Source organism: Pseudonaja textilis, chromosome 5 (assembly GCF_049901715.1).
Source record: "Pseudonaja textilis isolate UNSWEBS1 chromosome 5, rPseTex1.2, whole genome shotgun sequence".
Lineage (NCBI taxonomy): Eukaryota > Metazoa > Chordata > Lepidosauria > Squamata > Elapidae > Pseudonaja > Pseudonaja textilis.
In genome coordinates this window covers 24,555,650-24,573,435 of record NC_141994.1, presented here as the reverse complement: position 1 = coordinate 24,573,435, position 17,786 = coordinate 24,555,650, and the positions used below count along the sequence as shown (strand labels likewise).

General features: G+C 42.8%; 1 protein-coding gene across 12 annotated transcripts in view; it reads left to right on the top strand.

The window, feature by feature from the left end:
• Window positions 1-17,786, top strand: part of MAGI2 (membrane associated guanylate kinase, WW and PDZ domain containing 2) — a 566,496-nt gene that overhangs the window by 508,716 nt on the left and 39,994 nt on the right. For all 12 annotated transcript variants that reach the window (XM_087934364.1, XM_087934361.1, XM_087934362.1 and 9 more), the window contains 2 exons: window positions 7,438-7,686; window positions 16,990-17,175. In XM_087934364.1, the coding sequence (XP_087790490.1) occupies window positions 7,438-7,686; window positions 16,990-17,175 (435 nt within the window). The remainder of the gene's footprint in view (window positions 1-7,437; window positions 7,687-16,989; window positions 17,176-17,786) is intronic.

Sequence of the window (17,786 nt, the reverse complement as noted above, 5' to 3'; positions counted from 1 at the left end):
TTTCAGAAAAGATGTTTTACTTGTATTTTGTATGTGTGAAAACCCAAATAAAACTTTACTCAAAAAAAAAAAAAGACTTGTGGACTTCAACTCCCAAAATTCTCTTCTCTTAAAGTTGCCAAGTTTGGGGACCCCCTACTTTAGAGTTATTGGTTGGCCTTGGTGGGTTTCCACTTTCATTGTTCTGTGTTACCACTACAATCTTGGCTGGTGTGTTGAGATCCTTCCCACATCTTATCTTTCAACCTGTCTTTCCAAGTAAGATCACTCCGTTGTGAAGACATGCAGAATATTATTGTATTGTTTATTTGTTGCTGTGGTTGTTGTTCTTGATTTTTTTTAAAATTAGTTTACCAATGTATAAAATACAAAGGAAAAAAAAGTAGTGGAAAAACTAAGAAAAGGGGGAGGGAAAAGAAAAGAGATAGAGTGTAAAGAGAGAAAAAGAAAGAAAAAGGCACTGATATCCTACTCTCTTTAGCACAGTAGAAGATAATAACATCACAACCACAACTTTGAAATCCTCCTTTTCTTAATTTTCCACTACTTTTTTTTCTTTGCATTTTATACTTTGACAAACTAATAAAAAAGCAAGAAGAAATTAATAATAATAGTAATAATAATAAATTATATATCATAATATCATAATATTATTAATATAATAATAATATGGATAGTGGATGTGGCAGTACCTGGAGACAGCAGAAGAGAAGAGAAAGAACTTGAGAATATAACAAAATACAAAGACCTACAAATAGAAATAGAATGACTATGACAAAGGCAAGCAAGGGTAGTGGCCAATAGTAATAGGTGCCTTGGGAGCAGTCCCAAAACAACTGGAACACTGCTTGAACACCATCGGCATTGACAAATTGGCCATCTGTCAATTGCAGAAGGCAGCTTCACTTGGAACAGCTTCCATCCTGCGGCAATATCTGTAACACTATCAAACATCCAGATTTGCCTATCCCAGGTCCTTGGTAAAGACTCGATAGGTAGACAAAAATGCTAAACCCAGTCTGAACATCTGGCTGACTGTGCGAACAACAGCAACAGCAACAACAACAACAACAACAATAACAATTACATGATAAGATAAATACCAACGGAAATAATCAAAATCACAAAAAAGCAAAAGTTAGAATATTTCGGACATGTGATGCGACACCCAGAAAAATATGGTATACTTCACTTAATCCTCTCCTAGGGAAAGATTGAAGGCAAGTGAGGTCCAAGTAGAAGAAGAACATCCTGGCTTCAAAATCTAAGGGAATGGATTGGACAAAACTCAGCAGCCCTTTTTCATGCGGCTGATGATAGGATTGACAACATGATCGCCACCATCCGATAATGTGAAAAAAAGAGGAGGAGGAGGAGAAGGAGGAGGAGGGGGGAGAAAGGAGGAGGAAGAAGAAAAAGAAAAAGAAGAAGGAGGAGGAGGAGGAGGAGGAGAAGGAGAAGAAGAAGAAGAAGAAGAAGAAGAAGAAGAAGAAGAAGAAGAAGAAGAAGAAGAAGAAGAAGAAGAAGAAGAAGAAGAAGAAGAAGAAGAAGAAGAAGAAGAAGAAGAAGAAGAAGAAGAAGAGAGAAGAGAGAAGAAAAGAAGAAGAAGAAGAAGAAGAAGAAGAAGAAGAAGAAGAAGAAGAAGAAGAAGAAGAAGAAGAAGAAGAAGAAGAAGAAGAAGAAGAAGAAGAAGAAGAAGAAGAAGAAGAAGAAGAAGAAGAAGACTGAAATGGTGTGGGGTTTCTTGCCTAAGCAGGGGGTTGGACTAGAAGACCTCCAAGGTCGCTTCCAACTCTATTGCTCTATTCTAAAGGTGTATGCAACAGAAGGAGGTGTGCAGTGATGACTATAGTAAAAAGTCACCAGGTCTCTAGTGCCTTAAAGATTAACGCACGAATTCTTTCAGCAGCCTTAACGGATTGCCTCCATTGCACATTTGTTTTTGATGCAACCAGGGAACACAGTTTTCCTTTTGGGCATTATTACATCAGCCAATTTTATTTGCAACGCCTTAGCTAATGGGGCCTAAAAATGGAATTTGCCTTTTTCACAGCTGTCTTGCGGTGACAGAAAGTTTCCATGTACAATCTATCGTTTTCTTTCCACCACCACCCCGCCAATAATTCCTAATGTGGAATTTGTCTTCTTTTTTTGTTGTTGTTCAAAGGTTGATACTTTTCTTGAACTGGCCCACAAAACCACAGGAATTTATTTTCTAAGCAGTCAAACTAGGGAAATGTCCTCAGCATCAAGGTTGATTTTGATAGGGAAAAACATTGGGTACAAACATTTGTCCCTTGATAGTTGTTTGCACTGAATTGTGTTTCCAGTGGCCGTGGCCATTCCTTCCGTTTAGAAAGACCTATTTCCATCACAGTAGCAACTATGAATCTCTCAGACTTGCCCCTCACACTTAATGACAACTCTTTGATGTCCTTGATAACGAGGTTGGTACATCAAAAAGCTTTGAGAATCTCACTTTTAGCCAGGGTCTTTGGTGGTCTCTGAGTTTGGTTAGTTTTCCTGAAGATGTTTCATAGCCAAACTAGGTAATATCATCAGTCACTGATGCATCATTCATGATGTTACTTAGTTTGGATACTAAATTGTCTGCAAGCACCAAGCTCAAAGAGAACCAAAGAACCCACAGTCTTCCTCTTCCTCCTCTTCCTTTTCCTCCTCCTCCTCCTCCTCTTCCTCTTCCTCCTCCTCCTTTTCCTCCTCCTCCTTTTCCTCCCCCTCCTCCTCCTTCTCCTCCTCCTCCTCCTCCTCACAAGCCTCCCTCCTTTGTAGCACTGATGAAGTTACCTAGTTGGGTAATGAAATGTCCACAAGTAAACAAGCAAGTTCAGAGAGCACCAAGGACCCCTCATGTCAACCCTGAGCTACAAATTTTCACCTTTATTGATTCTTCCATTGGTAGAGAATCTCCACTTAGTCTTGCTGACTATTTCTTCACTCTCCATTCTGTTAAAAAAAAAAAAAACACCTTCCTGTATTTTCATGAAGACGTTTTGAGGAAAAGGTGCCATTAAGATGTTCAATAAATTCATCTGAAAACTGCAAGATCTGAAGGTTCTTTACTACAGTGGAAAAGCATATGAATAAGTCATGTTTTGAGAACTGCTATTCAATCAGGAACAACCAATGGCTGATACAGAGATTTTTTCATTTTTTTTCTTAATCTATCATCTAGGCCTGGTGATTTATTAACTTTTCATTTACCAGTAAGACCGGAGTTTCAGCTCTTGTTTCTGAAATTTACTGTATGATATAATTTGTCATGATTTAAACACAGTGCCACATTCTGCAGCTTCTTAGAATTTAATTCCACTGATTGAACATGGATTAAAATAAAAATCTAATCTAATACAAATACAGAACTATTCACTATTGCCCTCAAAAGTACTTCTGTTTTTATTTCGCTTTGTTCCTATGCAATTCTTACTGGAATTAAGATATCAGGGTTCTTGTAACATTCATTTATAAAAGATTTGCTATCCTTTTTTTTTTGAATGAATCATTTATATTCTCATTAGGATAAAATCAACAGCATGCTACTGTCATTAGTTTATTTCATTCTTTTTTTTCCAGGCTGGTGTCGATTGTTCTCATTCAATATTAAAAATATTTTTTTAAAAAACAGGAAACTGGTTCCAGTTAAAATAATTTAAAATTAATTAAATTAAATGAATCAATCTAAACATGATGAACGATGCAACAAGCATACTTGCCTGCTAGAAGTCCTTTTGTGTTGTTTCTCCCTAAGTGAGTATAGGAATGCAGCTTCTGCTAATTAAATTAGTTTCAATTAATTTGTTCCCTTGTTTTCAATTAAATATTACTAATTTTAGCTGGATCGAGGCCATTTAACTCCCTCCAGTTTTTCTGAAAATGCAAAAGCAGAGAAGGGGGGAAAAAACCTTTCCTGTATATGTACATTTCCTGAAATTAAACAATGACCAAATAAGGAAACTAGGTATATTTAGACGAAGGAGCAGGTGACATGATAGCCATCTTCAAAGCTTGAAGGGCTATCACAGAGAATAGGGGGTCACTCTGTTCGCTCCCTGAGGCCAGAACAAGAACCATTAGTTCAGGGGTATCAAACTAGATTTCATTGAGGGCTGCATCAAGGTTGTATTTGACCTGGGGGGGGGCATGGCCTGCTCGATGTCACTCATGTCAGGGGCACCTGTGATGTCCAGGTGCTAAGACAGTATTTCCCACAGACCCTCCCTCACTCTTGTTATAATCTCCTTCCTTCTTTCCCTCCCTCCTTTCTTCCCTTGGACAGAAATGACTTTCCTTCCTTCCTTCCTTCCTTCCTTCCTTCCTTCCTTCCTTCCTTCCTTCCTTCCTTCCCTCCTTCCCTCTCTCCCTCCTTCCCTCTTCATTCTCCTTTCTTCTTCCTTCCCCCTTTCCCTTCTTTTTCCTTCCTTGCTCTCTTCCCATCTTTCCTTCTTTTTCTTTCTCTTTCCTCTTTCCCTTTCTCCTTTCCTGCCCCTTCTTGCATGCTGAAATGAAAAAAAGGGCAACATTTCTTATTTTGTTTTGTTTTTAGTTTGTGCTGATAGCCCTCTGCCAGCGAAAATGGAGGGGCCCCCCCTCAAGCTCTGTTTTTCTCCGGCAGAGGCACCGCAGGCCAGTCCTTTGCTGTTTCCAGGCTGGCCAGATCTAAGCACCCCACAGGCGGGATCCGGTCCGCAGGCCTTGACTTTGACACCCTTGCCTTAGATGGAAACTCCTGTGAGAGAGATCCAACTTCGAAATAAAGAGAAAATTTTGGACAGTGAGAATAATTAATTGGTGCCCCTCAGAGTTATGGGGGCTTCATCGCTGGAGGTTTTCAAGAAAAAATTTGACAACCATTTGGCCATGATGGTATAAAGATTCACATACTGAAATCCTGCAACTGTTCTTCATATCTTTTAATCTTCAGGCCTTTAATTCTCTTAGTTGTTGTTCTTCGTACTTTTTCCCAAAAGTCTCAATGTCTTTTTTTGTAATGTGGTGACCAAAACTGGATGCAAGATTTCAGGTGTGACCTTACTAAGGATTTATAAAGTGGTACTAATATTGTCATATGATTTTGATTATATGCCTCTGTTTATACAACCAAGGATTGTATTAGCTGTTTTGGCTGCTGCTTCACATTCCACTAGGATGTCAAGGTCCCTCTCACAGTTCCTGTTTTTGAGCCAGGTTTCGCCTAATCTGTACTTGTACCTTGGGTTTTTCCTACCTAGGTTGTAAAACCTTGCTTTTCACTGGTCTCAATTACTGCAGATATGACTGAATGGTTAATACAACAAATGTCTTACCCCAAAAAACATGACAACAAATGCAACAGTATTGATTTCTACGAGAATATGCAATCGTTTGAGTGACAGGTTGGCTCTTAACCGGGTGCCATCTGCTTGCTGTCAAATAAATAATGGGATCGTCTTTGATCTTTCAATTCTGATAAAATCAAACGCAGCATGGATTATTACTTTTCAACGAGAAGCAAAAACCTTCCAGTTGAAAAGTCTTTCCGCGAGGCAATTATTTACTCCTGGGAGTGTCTCTTCTGGCAGTCCTTCGATAGGAAGGGATTAATGCATGACGGAAAGAAAGAAATCCCACTGAACAATGATTAAGCCATGACATTTGGAACGGAAAATAAAAGTTATTGAACCCAAGTTGAAACTAAGCACCACAGTCAGCGATGAGAAAAAACTTAATTTCTGGCTGTCATGATTCGGAAGGCCAAATGACATGAATAGAATAGGATAGGATAGGATAGGATAGGATAGGATAGGATAGGGTAGGGTAGGGTAGGGTAGGGTAGGGTAGGGTAGGGTAGGAAAGGGTAGGGTAGGGTAGGGTAGGGTAGGGTAGGGTAGGGTAGGATAGGATAATAGAATAAAGAATAGAATAGAATAGAATAGAGTAGAGTAGAGTAGAGTAGAATAGAATAGAATAGAATAGAATAGAATAGAATAGAATAGAATAGAATAGAATAGAATAGAATAGAATAGAATAGAATAGAATAGAATGGAAATGGAGAATAGAATAGAATTCTTTATTGGCCAAGTGTGGTTGGACACACAAGGAATTTGTTTTTGGTGCATAAGCTCTCAGTGTACATAAAGAAAAAATAAAATGCATTCATCAAGAATCATAAGATACAACACAGTGGTAGTGATAAGTTACTAATAAGCAATCAAATCATACTAGGGAACAATAAAACAATATAAATTGTAAAGATACAAGCAACATGGTTATAGTCATAAGTGGGAAGAGATAGGTAATAGGAAGGATGAGAAGAAGAATAGTAATACAGTCTTACTAAATAGTTTGACAGTGTTATGGGAATTGGTTGTTTAGCAGAGTGATGGCGTTTGGAGAAAAAACTGTCCTTGTGTCTAGTTGTTCTGGTGTGCAGGGCTCTATATTATTGTTTTGAGGGTAGGTGTTGAAACAGTTTATGTCCAGGATGTGAGGCGTGTGTAAATAGCCCTCTTTTGGACTGTTGTAGTATACATGTCCTTCATGGAAGTCAGGTTGGTAGGTATTGTTTTTTCTGCAGTCCTAATTACTCTCTGGAGTCTGTGTCTGTCTTGATGGGTTGCAGAATCAAACCAGACAGTGGCAGAGGTGCAGATGACAGACTCAATCATTCCCCTGTAGACTGGACCAGCAGCTCTTTGGACATGTATGTATGTACATTATATATCTGGGTGAGACAGGAAGTAGGTAACCTCACCCCACCAAATTACTGACAGCTGTCTCTGCCTTAAATCAACAAAACGGTTTCCCATTAACAATGGGAAAAATTATAAACAGGTTTTATATTGCTGTAGGATTTCTGTCCAATCTGAAAAAAATCTATTTGTTGGGAAAAGAAGAATTCAAAAGATCAGTCAAGTGCTCTCCAAAAAGCAGCAGGTTGATTCCTTTCTTCCTTGAAATGTCAGTATTTCTTGACTACAAGTAGTCCTCGACTTACAACCGCCGCCGAGCCCAAAATTTATGTCACTGAGACAATTGAGTTTTGCCCCCATTTTGTGACCTTTTTTTACCACTATGGTTAAGTGAATCTCATCAGTTGTTAAGTTAGTCACACGGTTGTTAAGTCATCTGGCTTCCTCATTGACTTTGCTCATAAATAGGTCACAAAAAGTGAAAACATGACTCCGGAAGAGGACTCCAACCATTATAAGTGGTTTACAGAGTCAGCCTATTGCCCCCAACAATCTGGGTCCTCATTTTACCCACCCCGAAAGGGACGGAAGGCTGAGTCAACTTTGAGCTGTTCAGGATCGAATTCCTGGCAATTGGCAGAATCAGCCTGCAATACTGCATTCTAACCACTGCACCACCACAGAATGCAGAAAATCTCTCTGATTCTGATCAATGTCTTTCTTTCTTTCTTCTTCTTCTTTCCTTCAGGAGAACCTTGTCCAGAGAATGGCAGAAGTCCCGGCTCTGTGTCCACCCACCACAGTTCTCCCAGAAGCGACTACACTACATATGCCAACAGCAATCACGTCACCTCCAGCAACAATGCAACGCCCCCTGAGAGCTTCCCTTCGCACAGCATGCAAACCAGCGACGTCATCATCCATCGGAAAGAAAACGAAGGGTTTGGATTTGTTATCATTAGCTCCTTAAACAGGCCCGAATCTGGGCCGACGATGGGTAAGTTAAATCTTGTGTTGAATCTTGCATCTGTGAGCCCTGTGTTAAAAACCCTGAACAAGCTATCCCAAAGATGCTTTTTTTTCAAGAGGCAACTGGACTTCCTGGTTTTTTCTTTGAAGACGTTTCACTTTTCATCCAAGAAGCTTCTTCAGCTCGGACTGGATGGTGGGGAATGGAAGGATTTATATTCCTTGCAGTAAGTTGGTCATTTGCATCCATTTAGAGGGTCGATGAAGCCACCTGGAGATTTATCTGTGTCCTCAGGGTTACCTGAGTTGTACCTGAGGTTTGTCTGTGTCCTCAGGGTTACCTGAGTATTGACTGAGGACACAGATAAACCTCCAAGTGGCCTCAATGACTCTCTAAAAGGATGCAAATGACCAGCTTTCTGCAAGGAACATAAATCCTTCCATTCCTCACCATCCTGCCGGAGCTGAAGAAGCTTCTGGGATGAAAAGTGAAACGTGTTCAAAAGAAAAATCAGAAAGTCCAGTTGCTTCTTGAAAAAGCACCTTTGGGACAACCATGGATGATTGAAAATCTCCATTGATATCTGAACAAGCTATTTTGTTAGCAACAATAATTGAAGACTTTATTCGTAGAGTTCAGCTTTGAATCTCTCTCGTGATGTCCTTGGAATCAATAAGACTGATTATTTCACCTTGTTAAGTCTACAGAGATTCTCTGTCATCCATATCATGGTTGTCCCAAAGGTGTTTTTTTTTTTTCAAAATTCAAGTGTATTTTCTGATTTTTCATTAAGGTAAATAGAGAACAGATACTCAGTGTTGGAAGGGTCATCTAGTCTACCACCACCCCGCCCAAGCAGGAGACCCTACACCATTTCTGACAGATGGGAGTCCAATCTCTTCTTGAAAGCCTCCAGTGATGAAGCTCCCACAACTTCTGAAGGAAACTTCTGTTCCATGGGTTCATTGTTCTCACTGTCAGAAAGTTTCTCCTTAACTTCCAGGCTGAATCTCTCCTTGTTCAGTTTCCATCCATTGTTCCTTGTCTGACTTTTAGGGGTTTTTGGAAAATAGCTTGACCCCTTCCTCCTCTCTGTGGCAGCCCCTCAAATATTGGAACACTGCTATCCTGTCTCCCCGGGTCCTTCTCTTCACTAGACTACCCACTAGACTAGCCAAGGTGCTTCGCTTCTCATCTAAGAAGCTTCTTCAGTTCTGTCAGTAGAAGCTAAAGAAGTTCCTTGGTTGAGCAGCAAAACCTCCTCAAGGAAAAACAAAGCCACTCTGTATTTGAGAGATTGTCACAAAGAGAAGAGGGGGGGTCAACTTATTTTCCAAAGCACCAGAAGGCAATTATGGGTGTTTCATCACTGGGGGGGCAGGGTTAAGAAGAGACTGGACAATCACTTTTTCAGAACTGAAAAAGCTTCTTGGACGAGAAGGGAAATCTCTTCAAGGAAAAAACAAAGGCCAGTTGCCTTTTGAGGAAAAAAAAAGCACCTTTGGGGACAATGTCCCTGTATTGTCTGTTTCGAATTTGGTCATGACAAACACATAAGATTTAAAAGAATTCCCAATCCATGTGCTTATATTCCCATTTGGTTCATGCTCTGCATCTCTAGAGAATGGATTAAATAGAATCCCATCTATCCAGCAGAGTATAAAGCAGTGATGGTGAACCTTTTTGGTGTGGTGTGCCGAAAGCGCTTGCATGCCAGCACCCACAATACAATGCACCTCCCCCATGCATGCGTTCACCACACACCCGTCCTTGCTCCATTACCTGAATTGCACAGGCACGTGCCTCCCAGTTGATTTTCGGCCTGTTTGAGGCCTTTTTCGGCCTCCCTGAGGCTTGAGGGAAGCCTCTGTAGGCTCGGGAGGCTAAAAATACCAGAAATTCTGGAAATACCAGAAATGCCCATTTTCAGCCTCCAGATGGCCGCTGGAGCCCAGAGGAGGCCATTTTTGCCCTCCTGGGGGCTCAAGGGAAGCCCCTGCAGCCTTTGGAGGCCGAAAAACAGGCCTGTTTCAGCACTTCCGGTATTTCCAGAAGGCCTGTTTTTTGTCCTCCAAAGGCTGCAGTGGCTTCCCTCGAGCCTCAGGGAGACTTGAAAAGGCCTCAGACGGGCTGAAAATCAGCTGGGAGGCGCACGCATGAGCAGTGCAGGTAAGCTTGGCTGGGGCTCACACAAATGGCTCCATGTGCCACCTGTGGCATGCGTGCCATAGATTCACCATCACAGGTATAAAGTTTAGTTTAGTTTTTCATCAGATTCCAAAATGCAAAAAAAAAATGTAGGCAGCATAAAATCCATGAGCACGTCCTTAATATTCCATGTTTACAGTGCTGTTTTGGGGAAAAAAAGAAAGTCCTGTAAAATTACTCTTGTTGAATTACCTTTTTTAAAAACAATCTGTGCACATACATGCCACTTATGACAGACATTTTTCTAATGGGGGAAGAGTCATTAATGCATCATGGGGAGAGACTCTGGGAACCATTCACCCTCTGGGCTAAAGGGATAACCTGCCTGACAGTTCACATATAGCATTAAATTGCAGCAATGAATGGCTCCCCTTGGAAGAGGATAAAGAGAAATTAGAGATACGTCTTCCTTGTCTTCTAAAATGGCATAGAACGTAGGATAATAGGGTTAGAAGGGACCTTGGAGGTCTTCTAGACCAACTCCCTGCACTTCTATAACATTTTGGGCATACGGCTGTCCAATCTCTTTGGCATGCAGGAGATGAAGCCAGGGGTGGGCTTCAAAAACATTAGCAATACGTTCTCTGCCAGGTTGCTGAGTGGACATGGCCATGGTGAGTGTGGCCTAGTTGGCCTCCTGCACCACGGCAGGGGGGTGACGTTTTTGCCCTCCCCGGGGTCTGGAAGTTTTCTTCGACCCTCCAGAAGGCCCATTTTCCCCCTCCCCAGGCTCTGGAGGCCCTCTGGAGGCCGGAAACGGGCCCATTTCTGGCTGGAACTTCCAGGAAGCCTGTTTTTCACCCTCCCCAAGCTCCAGGGGCTTTCTTTGACACCCCCCCCCAGGAGGCCCGTTTTCCCCTCCCTGGGCTCTGGAGGCCTGAAAAGGGGCCATTTCTGGCTGGAACTTCCAGGAGGCCCGTTTTTCACCCTCCATGGGCTCTGGAGGCTCTCTGGAGGCCAGAAACGGGCCTTACAGGGCCTCCAGGAGGACCGTTTTTTGCCCTCCCTGAGCCTCTGCACGCACCCTGCACTTACCTGGGATCCAAAACAGGCCACGTGGGGACTCCTGGAAGAGGAGGGCAGGGGAGGGCAAGGCCAGCCAGTCATTGGAGCTACTACCGGTTCAGTGAACCAGATGTCAAAATAGCAGCCGGTTCATCCAAACCAGTGCGAACCAGTAGCAGCCCACCCCTGGATGAAGCTTAAAAATCCCTTTTGAGAATCTATTTTGTACAACCTGTTGACGTTCATACATGAAGGTGTGCTTGGATTTCCTTGTAGAAACTTCCCGTGGGTTTTGTTTGTTTGTTTGCAGTTCCCTTGATGCAAGATTGATGTTTTGAGAATTTAGTGGGACCCAGAGTCATTCTCAGCCTTACATACCCAGAAGATCCAGGCTGGAAGACGTCACTGGATACAATCAAGAGAAAGCTAAGTGAGCTTATGTTCAGTTGAAATCAATGAGAATTAAGTTCAGAGATAAGCACTTAAGCCCCATTGATTTCATAGTTAACTTTCTCTGGATTGTGCCCACTGTATTTCAGTGCTCTCCTAATATGTCCAGCTTTCTAGATTATTGCTTTCGTATTGAAACTAGCAATATTTGCCCTACTTATCTAGGAATTGAGAAGAACTCTGTTTCAAGTCAGCTGGCCAAGGGGTGCAAAATATTAGCTAACTAGCCATCCTCTCACTTTTGAGTAGCTACTGTCTCCCCGATGAATGAAATGGGGGGAGAGAGAGAGAGAGAATGATTGATAGATAGATATAGATCAGACAGATGTTAGAGAGATAGACTAAGGTAACAGATTATAGATAGATGGATAGATAGAAGATAGATAGATAGATAGATAGATAGATAGATAGATAGATAGATAGACAGACAGATAGATAGATATGAGATAGAGACAGACAGTGACAGAGACAGAAAGAGAGAGATTGATATATGTGTATATGATGTGTATATATATACACACACACATACAGAGAGAGAGAATGATGTATGAGGATGGATGGATGGATAGATAGATAGATAGATAGATAGATAGATAGATAGATAGATAGATAGATAGATTAGAGAGAGAGAGAGAGATGATAGAGAGAGAGAGATGATAGAGAGAGAGAGATGATTGATAGATGATAGAAAGATAGATAGATGATAGATAGATAGATAGATAGATAGATAGATAGATAGATAGATAGATAGATAGATAGATAGATAGATAGATGGATGGATGGATGGATGGATGGATGGATGGATGGATGGATGGATGATAGATAGATAGATAGATAGATAGATAGATAGATAGATAGATAGATAGATAGATAGATAGATAGATACAAATCAGACAGAGAGACATAGACTAAAGTAACAGATGATAAATGGATGGATAGATAGATAGGAGATAGATAGATGCTATACATTTTGCTTGACATTCTTTTTTTTCTTTTTCCAAATTATTGTCTGAAAAAGCAAAAATTGCTTTGCATTTTTGCCTCTCTCTATTGCAGTCACTTTCAATCAAACTAGCCCAACTCTTGTCCTGGAGGATGGGAAAATTTTCAGTCTGAACTTCTGTTTTACAGGGTACCTTAGAAAACACCTTTATTAATCTGTGGGGAGGCTTCTGTGCAAATACTTCTTTGCAGAGCTCCATTGGGGTGATCCTAAAGACAGAGGTTTCTATGCACATGTGCACTCATGACCAATCATGGGAATTCAGTCTTTTCTTTCTTCATGAGCTGGGTGTATATGATATACAACTGCTCTACCATAATTCATAAGTCCAGGTTTGATCCTTCTTTTTCCTTTTCCATCCATTTAACTCAGGGGTGTCAACCTCAAGGCCTGGGGGCTGGACCCAGCCCATGGGGTACTTGGATGTGGCCCGTGGAAACAGTGAAGGAGTGGCCTGCAGTGCCTCTGCCAGCAAAAATGGAACTCTGTTTTTGCTGACAGAAAGCTGCAGGAGGCCCACTAGAGGCCAGTGGAGCTGGTGGCAGACTCGGACAGTGAGGAGGTTGGGGAGGAACATGGGCCAGTCTCGGAGTCTGGGGAAGGCTCTGATGAGTGCTCTGCGTTGGAGGCAGAGATGGGGCCAGGGCCGTCTGACAGTTATCAGCTGCCTTCGGAGTCAGAGATCAGTGAGACAGAAGAGCTGTTGGAGCCTGTTCCCAGTGTGCGCATGCACAGAGCTGCTAGAAGAAGGGAACAGTTAAGGAACAAGGGTCAATTTGGGAGTAAAGGCACAGGTGGACAGTGAATGGCCCCTCCCATCAGGAATAAAGAGGAGCGAAAGGGGAGTGGTGATTGCAGGAGACAATTAGTTCAATTCATTAGGGTGAAGATCTGTTCCTGACTTCTTGCCAAGTATTGTCTGCTACAGAGTGGCATTTGGAAGATATCGGCCTGGCAACTCTCCCAGCCTAATAAAGGTCTGCAGTTGTGAAATCTCATGAAAGACAGTTGGCCAGGACTTTGCTGGAGAGGAATTCCCTTTAACCTAAATAAAAGGGGTTTTATCGGGACGAGAAGTCTGCTTCATGATCTTGGAAAGCCTTGGTCAGAACAGTCACAGGCGAAAATTACATGTGTCAGAGTTGGCTTGCTGACAGGATTCTGGCGATTGCCCTAATTAAATCATGAGCCTCGAGCCAAGCTTCAAAAGAATCCAAAAGATTTAGTACGAGCAACATGTCAGCATTATCCCAGTTGAAGCCAACTCTGACACACGAAATTCACAGTCACTTGTGACCCTGTTTCCCCACTTCCCCCCTGGGTGTGTCATGCATCAGATTCTCCAACAAAACATGTTCACTGGCTGTCATCAATCACACTCTCCAATGAAGGATTTTCACCGGCAGAAGATCCAATAGCCTAGCTACAATCTTTGTAAGATAAGCATGGAATGTACCTCTGGTTTTCCCCCCCCCCTTGCTTATGGCAACTCAGAAACAGGCATGCTTTATGAGTTGACACAAGAGCCCGTTTTTACTAGCAGAGCACTTGGGCCTCCACAGGCACCCCCAACATGAGTGACATCAAGCTGACCATGTGCCCACCATGGCCTCCGAGGTCAAACACAACCCTGATGCGGCCCTCAATAAAATCGAGTTTGACACCCCTGATTTAACTACTCCGATTTGCCGCAGTCTGGCTCTTTCGCAAGAGAAAATTAGGGTCCGCTTTTTTATTATTATTATTATTATTTCAACTTGGAAAGAGAATTAAAAGGATTTTTTAAAAAACAGACAGCAGAAGGGACCAGACAACCCTTCTCTGCTTTCGGTAAATAAATCTTTGCTGATTTAAGAGGCCTCCCACCCTGGAGGATTCTTTGGGTTTAAAACAAAATTAAGCAGCAAGCATCTGCATGTTTTATGTGCTTTCTGTCAAAATGAATAGATGTGCAAAATGGCAAACGGGGAAAGGAGAAGCACAAAAATCATTTTGCGTATGCCGGAAGTTGCCATATTTCACTGTGTTGGAGTCAGATCAATGTAAAGATGGGTTTAGCCTCAAGTCATTTCTTTAACGGTGATGCAAAGCCGCAGCATGGCTGACATAATCCAGGATCTTCTTATACATTGAATTTAAGGGCGCATTGCTGAGAGCCCCTGCAGAACCCATCGCTGTGATCAAAATGATGGCAATAGCATTTAGACATATATACCGCTTTACAATGCTTTACAGCCTCTCTAAGAGGTTTACAGAGTCAGCCTGTTGCACCCAACAATCTGGGTCCTCATTTTACCCACCTCGGAAGGATGGAAGGCTGAGTAAACCTTTTGAGCTGGTCAGGATCGAACTGCTGGCACTGGGCAGAGTTAACCTGCAATGTGGCATTCTAACCACATTGAATGAGAAAAGGAAGGAAGGAAGGAAGGAAGGAAGGAAGGAAGGAAGGAAGGAAGGAAGGAAGGAAGGAAGGAAGGAAGGAAGGAAGGAAGGAAGGAAGGAAGGGCAATAGCATTTAGATTTATATACCACTTCACAGTGCTTTATAGCCCTCTCTAAGTGGTTTACAGAATCTATATTGCTCCCAATAATCTGGGTTCTCGTTTTACTGATCTTGGAAGGATGGAAAGCTGAATCAACCTTGAGCCTAGTGAGATTTGAACTGCAAACTGCAGGCAGCCAGCACACAGCAGGTACCCTGCAGTACTGCACTCTAACTAGTACACCACTACAGCTCATAATGGACGATGGAGTGACATTGGACTGTCCCAATGCGACAAAGTGCACACGCATGCGCACACACACACACACACAGGGGCAGATTCTTGATCGGGGTAACCCAACGTTCAATATTTGGTCTTCCTTTCTCCTGCAGAAACTTCATGTGGCCTTCCCAAGCTCTGTTGTCAGTAGCAGAGGGTTGCAGGAGGCTGCCGCAGCCAAAAACGAAGCTTGGGTGCCCATTTTCACTGGCAAAGCACTTGAGCCACCACAGGCTCCCCCGACACAAGTGACATCCAGCTGGCCATGTGTCAGAGTTCCAACCAGTGCCCTAATGCAATTAAGAGTGTCAAGCTATCTGTCAATAAAAATCCACTCTTTTATTAGAAACACCATGTCAGCATTACCTAGGTGAAGCCAACTTTGACTTCACCCCCTTCGTGCCTTGCCTCTGATCCTGTTTCCCCCTCCTCCCAAAGAGTGTCACCCGTCACATTCCCCAATGAGGTGATTTCGTGGGTTGTGGAAGTGACTCCTTCCAGGCATTGCTGGTATCCAGTGGAGATGGCTTTGACTTGCTCAGCCAGGCTACGTCGTGGTATGACTGAGGAGTAAATTCCTCGGTGCAGCTGCAAGGCGCGATTTCCCATCCCTCTATCTATGGCAACTCAAAAGCGGTTCAGGGAAGCTTCACGAGTTGACACCACATCCACCCTGGCCATGCCTCCCCCCCAGCCCCCAAGGTCTGTGTAAAGCCCACAGCATCATTAAGAACCTCTTCCATCCAGCCCACAGACTGTTTACTCTTCTTCCATCTGGGAGGAGTTTCAGGTGCAGTCTAAGACCAGCAGGCTAGGGAACAGCTTTTACCACACAGCGGTTTCCTTGCTGAACTCCTCAGTTCATTTGTCCCCACACATATGCTGATGCTTCCCTTGATAATATATGATGTATTTTGTATAATTCTCTGCGCATTTGTATTTATATTCAATGTGTCCATAAACATTTTGTACAGTTGTATATGTTCATATATGTGCAGTCACACTTACCTTTGTGTGCTCGTGTACACACATTTTCTTGTGTTTTCCATTGACATATTCATAGATGCCTTGTATATTTGCATACATATATTTATATTTTACTGTTGTTTTGCACTTCTGGTTGGATGCTAACTGCATTTTGTTGCCTGTATCCATGGAAATGACAATAAAGTTGAATCTAATCTAATCTAATCAAACACAACCCTGCTGTGGCTCTCAATAAAATCAAGTTTGACACCCCTGGTGTCAACTCATAAGACATTCCTATGCCTGTTTTCGAGTTGCCATAAACAAGGGCAGGGGAATCTGAAAGAGCAGTACGGCAGTAAAACCAGAAATACATTCCACCCTTAACTTAAAAAGATTGTAGCTAGGCTACCGGATCTTCTGGCCACGAAAATCCTTCATTGGTGAACGTGCTTCATTGGAGAATCTGATTTATGATACACTCAGGGGGAAGGAGGGAAACAGGTTCACAGGGGACTGTAAATGACCTGTGCCAGAGTTGGCTTCATACAGGGCAGTGCCAGCATGTTGCTCCTAATAAATCCTTTGAAGTTTTTTTGAAGTTTGGCTCAAGAATCATGATTTAATTAGGGCTATCGCCAGAACCCTGACCCCTGGTTTACAGCGTCAGCATCTTGTCCCCAACAATCTGGGTCCTTATTTTACCAACCTCGGGAAGATGGAAGGCTGAGTCAACCTTGCAGTTGAAGTTTTGAAAGAAAGCACAACCAACATAACAGCAGAAACTCAGGCAGGACCAAGAGAAAAGCGAGGCATGGCATAACTAGGAAATCTCGGGCAGGCTGGTCTAGACATTTTCCAGGGGGAGCCATTTTGTCCGCCTATAAACACTTATTTGCTTGCTTGCTCCTATCTCCTCTTCCTTTTGTCTTCTAGCCGTACCCCACAAAATAGGGAGGATAATTGAAGGGAGCCCTGCCGATCGATGTGCGAAATTAAAAGTTGGAGACCGGATCTTAGCTGTGAATGGCCAGTCCATTATTAACATGCCTCATGCCGATATTGTGAAGCTCATTAAAGATGCTGGCCTTACCGTAACTCTTCGCATCATTCCTCAGGAGGGTAAGTCCATGATCCTTAAAATCCAGGAGGGAACTTGATGGAGAAACCAATTAATCCAAGCAGGTCTATTGGAGAAGGGGGGCTATTTTTTTGTTGGGGTTGGGGGGCGGGGCACAACATCAGGGTGGGATTCAAAATTTTTTACTACCGGTTCTGTGAGCGTGGCTTGGTGAGCGTGGTGTGGCTTGGTGGGCATGGCTTGGTGGGGGTGGCAGGGAAAGGATACTGAAAAATCCCCATTCCCTCCCCACTCCTGGGGGAAGGTTACTGCAAAATCCCCACCCACTACTAACCTGCTTTCCAGCTCCATTCTCCTGTGCAGGGCAACTAAAAGAAGATCCAGCTGATCAGCTGGGACTCGGGAGACAGAGAATAGATGGGGGCAGGGCCAACCAGCGGTGGTATTTGCCGGTTCTCTGAACTACTCAAAATTTCCGCTCCCGGTTCTCCAGAACTGGTCTGAACCAGCTGAATATCACTTCTGCACAACATCCTATCAAGGGTATTGCCGATTCCACTAGGACTTTGCTGGCATACTGCTGAGGCTACCTAGTTTGAATCATGAAACATCCAGTAGAAAACAGCCAAACTCAGAAAGCAGCAAAGACTCC